Below are 12,848 nucleotides of genomic sequence, written 5' to 3' on the forward strand. Positions count from 1 at the left end.
CAAATTTAAACTCTATTACACAGGTCAATAGATATATAGGACTGCTAAACTAATGTCAATAAATATTTATTAAGTGCCAGTTGTATGCCAAGTTCTGAGCAAAGCACTCAGAAAACAAAAAGGACCAAAAGATAGTCCCTGCCCTCAAGGAGATCACAATCTAATGAAAGGGGGGAAAACACAAGCAAATCTCTTATGCCTAAGCTAGCTATATATAGGATAGAAAATAATTGAGAGGGGAGGAACTGAAATTAAGAAAGGTTGGGAAAGGCTAAATGTGGAAGATAGGATTTCATGTGAGACTTCAGGGAACCCAGAAAGAGGGGGAGGAAAGAGAACATTGCAGGCATAGGTGACAGCTAGAGAAAATGCCCTGAGCTGAGAGATGGCGTGTCTTGTTTGTGGAATAACAAGATCCATGTCACTGGGGAATGGGGAATAAGATGTAAAAAGACTGGAAAGGTAGGAGGGGGCTAGATTATAAAGAGCTTTGAATGACAAATAGAGGATGCTTTTTCACTAAAACCAAATTCAAGTTACTATAGTGGCCTCTTTTTGCATCTGCCAAATAAATAATATAATATACTTTGGTTGGGATTTTTCATTTCAAATTCATTCATATTATAAATGTAAAGAACAGTAACCAAAAATAAACTTAACACTAATTAATTTTGATGATCATGCTTAGCCTCAAAAAAGATATGAGAAATTAAAACTCTCCCATGTCAGAAAATAATCTGGAATTGTGCCCCCAATGTAAACTCTTCATATTCCACTGACCTGGCAATTCCAAAGAGATCAACCAAAAATGAAAAGTATCAATATGCACAAAAAATATGTATAAGGGCTCTTTTGTAGTAGTAAAAAACCAGGAACTAAAAAAATACCTGTCTATTAGAGAATGGTTGTGATATATGAATGTAATAGAATATTATTTCTTAATATAAAAATGACAACATGGACTTCTTAAGGAAAAAAAGTCCTGAATGAGCTGACATAAAGTAAAATGAGCTTAACCAAACTAAAAGGACAATTTATGTAATAAGAGCATTATAAAGAAAAACAACTTTGAACAATTTGGGAACTCTGATCAATGCTATGATGATGCAGATGCTACCCACCTCCTCAGATGTGACAGCCTCAACAGAATGACATATATTTTTGGACATGGGCAATGTGGGAAATTACTTTGCTTTACTATTCATATATTTGTTGGGATCTTCCCCCCCCTTTTTTTTTGGTCCAATTGTTATATGGGAGATAGTAGGAAGAAAAAATTAGTGCTTTGTAATTGAAGCTTATAAGTTAACATTTTAAAAGATATACCTCCCTTCCTTCTCTGCAGAGATAGGAAATATAGATGTGGAACATTATATATACTTATACTATCAGACTCCATTGTTATGTTATTTAATTTTGCTAAGTTGCTTTTCTTTCTTTTTTTATTCTGTGTTACAAGGTATGGGCTCTAAGAAAAGAGGAGGATAACCTTGGAATTGAAAATGAAAAAGAAAAGAAAAAATTTAAATAATCATAATTGTTTTAAAGTAGTAAAAAGGATATATATTTAAAATTAGCTTTGCCTCTTTAATCTATAGCTTTAAAAAACAAAACCAAATCCTTACCTTTTATCTTGGAATTAATACTAAGTATTGGTTCCAAGGCAGAAGAGTAGTAAGGACTAGGAAATGGGGGTTAAGTGACTGGCCCAGGGTCACACATCTAGGAAGTGTCTGAGACCAGATTGGAATCCAGGACCTCCTGTTTCTAGACCTGATTCTTAATACACCGAGTTGCCTAGCTATCTTTAATCTATGGCTTTTTTATTTAGTAAACAGTGTTAAGTTCAAGGAAATCACTTTCCCATAGCAGTCATATGTGTAGAATCCCCAATATATATATATATATGTACATATATATATATATATATATTTATCAAATCACACAAAGTAGCCATGCCTGAAAACTATTTACCAACTCTTTCCCCATTTCTTACTGATATAGTGGTGATGCAGTTTATATATCTCACTTTCCCTTTTAATTTAATTATATGTGTCCTTCTCTTTTCACTTATTAAATTATAATCTCTTTAAGATTAAGGGCTATGCCTCTGTCTCTGTATCTCTAGCACCTTATATATAGCAGACATTTCATAACTATTTATTGAAGAAAATTTATGTGAGTGAGCAGCACCTCCCTAAATAAGTACCCTGCTGGCTATGCAATCTCATTTTCCTTTTTATTAGGCAATTATACCCATTACCTTTGCTCTTTGCTCATTTTCCCAGCCTTTTATTATTTTTTTGCCTGGGGATTGGGAATTCTGAAAGCTGCTTCCTGATTCTGTCTCCTCTGCTGGCTTGCAGGATTCTGCTATTTGAATGAGCTATATTGCTAGGGGTTAGGTCTTCACCTAAGCAGTGCAGGCTTGAAAGGGCCCAATTGTAGATGTCCCAACCTCCCTGTGGACTGGTGCCAGGGCCTGAGACTTCAAGGGATGGGTCTGAGGTGTTCTTTTGTTGGTGTAGCTCATATCCTGGGATTCCAGAGTTAGCTGATGCCCAGTTGCAGAAAGTAGTGAAACAAGGGGGGGAGGGGGTCAGCCAGCACTCCTCTGGGTGCAGGTTTGCTTCCAGTTCCCCCTTGTCCTGTGAAAATCAACTCTCTCTACCTTCAAAGTTCTGTTCAGCTGGAGAGCCCCCTCACTCTGTCTTACTAATTCCTTTTTTACTCCTATCAGGTTGAGATGCTTTTTAAAAGATTGGTTTGGAAGGATTGTCAGATCAGTTTTGGCTTTTGCTGCTACTAAACTGCCATCTCAGCTCCCTCCTCCTCCCTCCGCAGTCCCCCCCCCCCCTTGCTTTTGAACACTGAGGACTTGTTTCTGTGGATTTTTCCAGTTCTAGTGGATTTTAATTTTTAGAACTTTATATACATATGTGTTCATTTCTTAAAGACCCATAATGACTCTTCATGTCCCCCATCTCTTCCTTCCTCTCTATTTTTTAAAACCCTTACCTTCTGTCTTAGAATCAATACTGTGTATTCCTTCTAAGGCAGAAGTGATATGGGCTAGGCAAGGGGGGTTACGTGACTTGCCCAAGGTCATATAGCTAGGAAGTGTCTGAGGCCAAATGCCAACCCAGGACCTACCATCTCTAAGTCTGGTTCTCAATCCACTGAGTCACCCAGCTGCCCCCTTCCTTCCTCTCTATCAACCCTTTTTTTTTGTTTCATCTACTCTTTTTTTCCCCTCTATTTCTCTCATAGGTAAAAGTTTAATTAATGAAAATACTCCATGTCACAGCTCTGTGGATGAAAAGAAAACCACATTAAACTTGGTAAGAGGCTATGTTAATACTGTTATCAATGAAGATCATAGTAACAGAGAATCAGATTTTTTTGAAGACCTTAAAAACCATCTAGTCCAATACCCTTATTTCACATAGAAAGAACTACATACCAGAGAAGTGAAATGACTTGTCATGGTCAAACAGTTGGTAACTGTAACCAAGAAGCTCAGCTGGGCTTCCAACCCAGGATGCCTAATTCCAAATCCAAAGCCCTTTCTGGCGACAATAAGGAAGATCGGGATAATGATAACCTTTTACGTCCAAATAATACTCTTTCCTTTTTCAAAGACCTTCCACAAACATTTTGTCACCACATCACAGATTCCACAAAGAGAACTGATTAAATCCTTATTTGAGGACCCCAATGGTCAAAGCGATTTCAGTCCTCCAAGGATGGACAGTTGCACCATTCTAGGCCCTCAGTTCCAGGAATGCAGATCAAAGCTCTTTCTTACCTTTGTAAATAAACCCCATGCACCAATTGCTCCTACTAGAAGCATTCCTCACAAAGTAGCTAACCTCTGGTGACAGCTGACTGCTTTTGGACAGCATCTCGAATGCCCAGCCTCAGCGCTTTATTTGAAATCTTTCCAATTTGGTAAGTCTCACCAGCAGAGCCCTTGAGATCCCCGGCTTGCCCCACCCTCTAATGAGCCCTTTGGGGAGGCATTAGTGAGAGTGACCCCAGATTTGCAAAAGCAATGCCAGCAGAGTAAAAGCTAGTTTGTGTACCGAATAGAAGCCGTTCTTTCTTCTCCATTGCTCTACAACATAAGTATGGTGTGAACGCTTTTTTTTTTTTAAACCCTTACCTTCCGTCTTGGAGTCAATACTGTTTATTGGCTCCAAGGCAGAAGAGCGGTAAGGGCTAGGCAATGGGGGTCAAGTGACTTGCCCAGGGTCACACAGCTGGGAAGTGTCTGAGGCCAGATTTGAACCCAGGACCTCCCATCTCTAGGCCTGGCATTCAATCCACTGAGCCACCCAGCTGCCCCTGTGAATGCTTTTTAAAGACTCTTGTTTCTCCTTGAGCCCCAATGCCCAGCACAGTGATTTACATATAGGAGAGCTTTTAAATATTGTTAAATAAGTGCTCGTGATTTCAGAGGCTGACAAATGCTTCCTTCTCTGCAATCTAATTAGGACTCTTAAAAAGCATGTGCGTTATCCCATAGGTTTGGTTTTTAAAGAGATATTCATTTTATGTCTGATGAAAACTACATTCACTGCCTAGGTATATACAGTAAAAGCCTTATCTGCTACCACTTTTCTATATCAGCATATTTCATGATCAACTTTGTATCAAATTATTCTTCAAGGTTTACACTTTCCAGCCTCTCCGGAAGTGAGATAGTGTAGTGTAACGGGAAGAACAGTGATGCTCAGTCTAGGAGACCTACATGCAAGTCTTGGTTTTTGCTACTTTCTTACTTCGAATAATAACGCATGAAACCTCTCTGAACTACTCTCCTTGTCTGTAGAATGAGTCTTCTTCTGAGCATTGCTGTGAGAAAAGTGTCTTATAAATATATAATAAGATAACAAAATAAATATATAACAAATGTAAATATAAAAAGAAAATAAGCTATCATGACTACTAATAATTTATTCACATGAATTCCCCATCCCTATTCAATCTACCCTTTCTATTGCTCTCTGGCTAATAAAACATCCAAATTCTAATGCCTTCTCTTCCATGGATCTTTCTTAGACCATTTGGGGCCTATGGTGAGTGATCTCTCACTTTTCTGAACTCATAGCCCTTATTGTTAATATTCATTGATTTAAACAATTAATTACCTTATGACTGCTCTTCTCTTATTGTCTTTTACTTATTTGATTTTTCATGCCTTTATGGCTTGTCTCTCTAACTAGATTATAAAATCCTAGAGTATACTACTTTATTCCCCAGGTTTTCAGACCTTGCCATGCATATACTAAGGATGCACTAAATGTCTAGTGATGGAGACGAAAAGCATTATAAAGCATTATAAAGAACTGCATTTGTAGCAGTACTTAGGTGGTTCTTTATTATATCTTTCATCTCTAAAATTCTAGGAAACCAAAGAACTTGAAGCAATTAAAGACTGTAAAGAAGAACACACTGTAGGAGGAGGTAAGAGGTTTCCTTCCGTTATCTATATTGATGCAGAATCTCACTAAAAGAAACCAAAATCTCATTACTTAACCTAGGACTAAAACAATAAATGAAAGCTGATGTTTGATTCCATTTTTTTCTTCCCTGCCTTGAAACATCAATTGATCTGTGATCTTATTGATAAGGGTCTTCCCTCAAACAGTAACAAATCATAACCTACCTGTACTTTTTGCCCTATTTTGTTTGAGTCTATGTCAGTCTGTCAGTCTTTCAAAGAGTCTCTTGACATTCCATGGAAAAAGATTGTCCATTGTAACCTTTTGCTCTCACTGCATGACTGGACCTCCTCTTTTTCTGATTACCCATATCTCTGATTATATCCTTTATATCAATCCTTCTGCACAATTCTCCTTTGTAATATGTTGTAGCCTGCTTGTGCCCACCATAAAGGAACTTTTGGGTGGCCTACTACTCAGGTTCTTTTCAGACTGTGTTTTTTATGACTCACAGCCAAACAATATCATCTGGAAAATACCAGTATTAAAAAGATGAGTCTTTGTTTGAAGGAAAAGTTTGGAGTCATTAAAAGCGTTACCTAATTTCAGTTCAAACAATCCAGTCTTCCCTCCTTCTTTAATTTTGAGCCAGTTCATTGTTCATCTGCAGTATCTCCTCAAAGTATTTATGTTGATTAGATATTGAGGTTGTATAGTGGATGGAGTACTGAATTTGGAGTCAGGAAAACTTGAATTAAAATCCTGCCTCAGATACTAATTGTGTGACCTTGGGCAAGTCACTTAATCTCTCAACCTTAGTTCCTTCAACTATAAAATGGAGATAAATAATAGCACCTATCTCACACAGTTGTTGTGAGAATTAAACTATACATAAACACACATATATATGTACATATGCTGATACCCAATTATAGTGCTTCACAAACTTTAAAACACTACATAAATACTATTATTTTAATTACTGATGGAGTAGCTCTATCAGTTTCCTACTCATCTTTTTATCATGTTCTGGAGAAAAGATATTCTTCAACCACTTGGCTTTTCCAGTATGAATCATTGAGCTCATACTCAGAAGATCTTTATGGAGATGATATGCAAAAGGGAGAATCTGGAAGACCTCATGATTTGTAGGGAATCTTCCTTATGTGAACTCTGTATTAGAGATCTGTCATGATCATGACAAACACCTTTGTCAAGTACTTGTCTACCTCTTTTCTTCTGTTTGATAATAATAATCAAGAAACAGTAAACATCTCCTTTTATACATCTTTTAAGAAGCGTATATGATTTTGTTATGTGGATGAGAGATACTTTAAAATATGTTTTATTTCTTTCCTTAAATATTTTCCAATTGCATGTAAAAAAAGTTAACTTTAATGTCTTAAAATTTTGAGTTCCAAATTCAGAGATAGTTTTTTGGAAGAGAACACAAAGCAGCCTTTTATTTTATCTGATTAAATGCTATTTGTAACTAACAAACAATAAGCAAAATGGCATCGTTATATTCTCTACATTTTCCAGGTTGTTGTATCACTATAAAAATGTAGCACAACATAGAACAATGATGGGGAACCTTTTAGAGATGGAGTGCTGGGGCTCTACCCCCATATCATCCCCCAGATCAAGTGCCATGCCTGTCACCCCCATTGAGTGCTGGGCACTCCCTGCCTCACCCTTACCCCACATAGGGGAGGGAGGAAGTGTTCCCATTGGGCTGCTGGGGGAGAGGAAGAAGGAGGTGAAAAAATGTCATTGAGCACAGTGGAGAGAGGGAGGGGAGCCACCCCACCAAAGTCCCTTTGCCTTTCTAGTAATGAACTCTGGAATGGGGAGGGCAGCCATATGCACACAGAGAGTGCTCTGCAGGCCATCTTTGGCTCCTGTGCCATAAGTTCACCTTCACTAACATAGGAGATCATTCGGAAAAGCCTACCTGTTTCCCATAAACCTAAGCACTTTTGATTTAAAATGTTACTGTCAGATGGTTATATTCCATCACTGGCACCTGCCTCTACACAGGTCAGAACCATTTTAATTGCCATTTCAATTTTTGAGCTATAATTTCTGACATGTTTTTGAAGTAAATATAAAACAAACCCTTCTCCCAAAGGGGTGCTAAGTTCCAAGCTCCTCTGCTGGTAGTTTAATCTTTATTTTTTTCTTTATTGATAAGTATCCAATCAACACATTGGAGCCAATCGATATGGATTTATTAAGGGCTTTGAATTTTGCCAGTATATATTTCTGCTAAGAAATAGTGTCATATATATATATATATTAGCAATCAGCTCCAATCAGATGAGCTGGGACATTCATGAACCTGAGAAACTCAAACCATATTTCAGATATTTTTAAAATATTTAATATATTTAATATATTTTTTTAATATTTTGTTTAGTTTCATCATGGGAACCAGTGTGGTTTTAATGTTGTTCTCACTATAATCATCAAGACAAACTGTAAGCGATATTACTAAAGCTAACAGCTTTTTGAATGACATCCTTTTGCCTCTCTTGCTTTAGGGGGTACAACTAAGCCAAATCAAGGGGCTATCAAGTAGTTAATGTGATTTAACCAAATAATGTCCTTTTCCCCCCTTAATAGAAACTGCTGCTTCTACTAGGCCAGTAACTGGAATTAAATCAGTCAACTTTAAACAAAATGACCAGTAAGTTCATTTTATCACAATCCATTTATGTTTCTTTTTGCTTTCCTGGGGTGTTTTTTTTTAAGTCCTTCTCTTTCTTGTTCAGCAGCATTTCTACAAATGAAAAAGAGGTAGAGGTAAGTATAAAACATTTTCTATATTTGCCTTTTACTAAAAAGATCCTTAAGTTTACACTAATATCCCCGGATCATGAATCCTTTCCTCTTCAGTTAGTCACACTGGAATTTGGCTTATTAAGGAACAACTTCACTGAGAGCCATGGATATATCGAATTTGTTTATGTCTCTGTTGATAGTAAATGGAATAGTGATCTTGATGTAGTCTTTCTTTACAGTTAAATTTTATATTTACTCATTTTTTCTCTTCAAACCTATATCCCTTTTATATTTTTTCCATGACAGGCTGAATTTCTGAGATTATCTTTGGGATTTAAGTGTGACTGGTTTACCTTGGAGAAAAGAGTCAAACTTGAAGAGCGGTCTCGGAATCTGGCTGAAGAGAATCTAAAGAAGGAGATCAATAACTGTTTGAAGTTATTAAAGGTTAGTCTAAGAATATTTAGGTCCTTATATTTATACTCTAGAACCCAGACAGAATTCATAGTTTGAATAAACTATGAACAGTTCTTTTTATCTTTCAGAGAATTTTGATCAAGTCTAAGCATCTATGCTACTTCCTCTGTGAAGCCTTCCTTAATCCTTCTAAGAGTTATTTTCTCTTACTCTTTCACATTAGCTTATAACTACTTATTTGTATGTTTTTGTGTTCGGTAGAAAGTGCCTAGAAGGCAGGAATTGTTTTATTTCTCTATTTGTGGTGCCAAATAGAATGCTTTACACATAGTAGTCATCTTTAGTGTTTATTGATTCATTTTAATATATTCTAGTATTGAATTTGATATTGTTTCCTCTTGATATATTCAGGCGTTAAAGCCATATTAAGTAATTAATATACTCTTTGGTCAGAAGATTTCAATCCTTGCTCATCTATTTTTTGGCTGTATAACTTTGAGCTAGTCATTTAAGCTCTCTGAGCCTCAGTTTCCTTTTCTGAAGAATAAGAATAATGTGCATTGCTCATATTACAGGATTGTTGTGAGGATCAAGTAAGATAATATGGTTAAAGCAGCTTAGTAACCATATGTCCTTATATATGTGTGTTGTTATTCTAACCACCTTCTTAATCCTCTCATATAGTCCACAGAAATAGGGTTGGAAGAGATCAGAGAGGCCATCTGGTTCACCTCATATCTAAATAAGAATCCCTTCTATGATATTTTCAGAAAGTTACCTGGCCTTTACTTAGAAATCTCTGGTGAGGAGTGATCCACCATATCATGTTCCATTTTCAGATATCTTTAGGTGCTAGGAAATTTGTCAAGCCTAGAAAGCTTAGGAAATTTTATCTAGCCTAAATATTGTGATGGTTCTATAATTTCCACATATTGTTTCTGGTTTTGCCCTCTATAGTTAGAGAGACCAAACATAATATCTCTTTTACATGACAGTGTTGGTAGTACTCAGCTATTACATGCTTCCTAAATATTTTCTTTGGGTTAAACGTCCAAGTAGCTAAAGAAGATCCTCATTTTGTTTTATCTTTAGGTCTTTTACAATCCTAGTTGCCCTTCTTTGGATATTCTCTGATTTAACAATATTTTTCCTAAATGGTAGTACTTAAACTATAGATAAAATCTTACCATGCTAGAACATAGTGGGATTGTCATGTTCTTAATCCTAGACAAAAACTATTTGTATTGTAATGCAGGCTAAGATCAAATGAACTTTTAAAAACTGCTATATCACACTCATGATTCATATGGTGTTTATATTATACTAAAGCTTTCAGATTTTTTTCAGATAAAATGTTATCTAACCACACTTTCTCCATCTTGTACTTTGAAGTTGGGTTTTTTGGAGGGAGCCATTCAAAAATGTACCTCTAGGGGCCAGCAAGGTGGCTCTTTGGATTGAAAGCCAAACTCAGAGATGGGAGGTTCAGGGGTTAAAATCTGGCCTCAGACACTTCTATAGGTGTGTGACCTTGGGCAAGTCACTTGACCCCCATTCTTTAGCTCTTACCACGCTTCTGCCTTGGAACCTATACACAATCTTGATTCTAAGACAGAAGGTAAGTTGTTGGTTTTTTGTTTTTGTTTTGTTTTCAGAAAAAACAACAAAGAAAACAAAAAATGTATCTCCAGTGCTGTTACATTTTTCATTTTTAAGCCCCGATTTGTCTGAAATGCAATATTTGCTATTCCTGATAGATGATAGTTTTTTTCCCTTTTATACAGTCTTTAATACCTCTCTGTGAAGATGATAACCAAGCCCAGGAAACCATTAAGAAGCTGGAGAAGAATTTAAAGTTTCTTAACCAGTGTACAACAAGAGTTGCTAGCAAGGCAGAGATGCTGGGAGCCATTAATCAGGTAACTCTAAATTATTTACTTTGTAAATGGAATAAATTAAAGGTTTTGATTTCCCAAGTTACTAGATTACCTAACTTCTTAGTCAACCAAAATTTGAAACTTTAAAAATTTCTATTTGGACAACCTGGACAAACTCTGAGGATTTTTCTTGTCTAAATATATGCTGAACTAAATTTTCAGAGGCTGGAGAAGTAATCCTTCTCCCCTGCCTGTTGCCTCAATATTCAGTAGTAAATGCTCTCTAGGGGAATGTTCATGTGGTAAACCTATATGTGCATTATTGAAGAGAAAGTACAAGTCATTGCACAACTTGTACATTCATATAAGCAAGGTTTTTGTAGAAGAAGGTTTTGGTAGAACTGCATGCCTCTCAGGGGATCAGGGAGCACAGGAAACCTAAAGAGGTACCTCACGCGTTTTCAGATTAGGGGCAGGTTCCTCTGTGGCTGGAGAGTCCCTACTCACCCATACCAAGGTAAGAACCAACAGTTTTTTTGTGGCTCATGATGCCTGGCTTATCTGTTTTTAGACAGGGGAGACCTTGCCTCTGATGCATGTAATCAGTATCCTTTGTTTCAAATCAGTCCCTCCCAGACCTTGAGGCAGTGATTGGCTTGGGTCTTGGTTCTGACAGAATCTTTTTATTGACTCTACAGAACCAGAACCATTAGAACCTCCTTTGTAAATGGTCATTCTCTATGTGCTCTGAACTCTGGGAGTGAGAACAGCAAAAAACAAACCAAAAAAATTGCTTTTGAATGACTTTTTGTGACCCCATTTGGTGTTTCCTTGCCAAAAATACTGGAGGGGATTTGCCATTTCTTTCTCCAGATCATTTTAACTTAAGTAAACAGGATTAAGTGACTTGCCTAGGGTCATACAGCTATTAAGTGTCTGAAGCCAGATTTGAACTCAGGAAGATGAGTCTTTCTGACTGTAGGTCCCGCACTCTATCCACTGTGCCACTTTTTTCAAAAGGAAAAAAAAGGAGCTATTAAACATCTGATCAAGCAAAGAAAAGTATCATAATGGCTTTGGATTTGCACGACTGGGTACAAAACATGGGCTATCCAATACAAAAATATTTAACTTGAAATTTCCTGAAGGAATATTCTTTTTGCAGCTACATCTTACACATCTTCTAGAATGAGGCTTGGGAGAAGAGCTTTAGGTTACACAACTACTTTCTAGCCCTGCAGAGTTTTCTTATCTACTTTCTTGTATATAAGACTGCAGTTTCCAGGAAAGCAGGTCAAATAAGCAGAAGTACAAATGGTTTTTCTAAGCTGAAGAAGAGAGTAGACCAGAGGGGAGATTTAAACAGGATACTGTGCATTATCAAGGAGTCAGACAACGCACATTTATTAAGTGTTTCCTATGTGCCAGACACTATGTTAAATCCTAAGAACATAAGTACAAGTAGAAGAGAAACAAAGACAGCCCCTGTCCTTCAAGAGCATTATAATAGGAGAAGACAATATAGAAAAGAAAACTGAAAAGAGGGAGGTCAGGAGAGAAAGGCTCCTAGTGCGGAACCAACCATAAAGGAGTAAGTTCAGTGTGCAGCATGGAGGAATGAAACATGACTGGCCTGAACATTCCTTAAACTAAGAGTCCTAAGAGACTTACAGCACTTCCAGGGTATGAATTCTAGACTAGAGTGAAACTGAAGAACCATCAGGTTCCTTTCTTTTTATGAGGGGTTTCTGATTAGAGACCCTATCGATGGTTCCATTAGGCAATGAATAAATCTAGCTTTACACAAATGTTTGAGCCAGCACTCAGCTTTGTTTCTCACCCAGAGGTGATCTCATTCCCCAGAAAACGAAGAATCTGTGTTCTGTCTAAAATTTCAGACCTATTATTATAAAATATGATCATAAGTCTGTTAAAGGCAATGGTCCCATACATTCTCTAGAAGCAAGAAATGTTTGCTTTTACATTTATAGAAGAAAGAATGGAACTTAAAATGATAAATACTAAATTATATCTTTTTTTCCAGTGTAAACCATGGAGTGGGTTAATGTAGTCATAAAAATTATTGGTCAAATTACCCCCCAAAACATAGATTTCAGTTCAAGACAATCATTTATTGTATATCTGCTCTTAAAGAGGATGTGGGGGATATGTGAATGAATGAGACACATAATCCCTGCCCTCAGGGAACTTAGCCCTACTCTTTTTCTATAGGAACATTCTACTTTTGTAAGAGACATAAGACAAAATCACAGATGTTTATAATATGCAATAGTATAGTATAGCAGGAAGAGGGCTACATTGT

At 36.8% G+C, this 12,848-nt stretch overlaps 1 protein-coding gene across 1 annotated transcript in view; it reads left to right on the forward strand.

The window, feature by feature from the left end:
* IRAG2 (inositol 1,4,5-triphosphate receptor associated 2) overlaps positions 1–12,848 on the forward strand; it is a 133,902-nt gene that overhangs the window by 105,717 nt on the left and 15,337 nt on the right. The window contains 6 exon segments of the mRNA XM_056800651.1: positions 3,271–3,341; positions 5,412–5,469; positions 8,073–8,136; positions 8,225–8,252; positions 8,538–8,678; positions 10,433–10,567. Of these exon segments, the coding sequence (XP_056656629.1) occupies positions 3,271–3,341; positions 5,412–5,469; positions 8,073–8,136; positions 8,225–8,252; positions 8,538–8,678; positions 10,433–10,567 (497 nt within the window).

This window comes from Monodelphis domestica, chromosome 5 (genome assembly GCF_027887165.1).
Source record: "Monodelphis domestica isolate mMonDom1 chromosome 5, mMonDom1.pri, whole genome shotgun sequence".
Taxonomy (NCBI): domain Eukaryota; kingdom Metazoa; phylum Chordata; class Mammalia; order Didelphimorphia; family Didelphidae; genus Monodelphis; species Monodelphis domestica.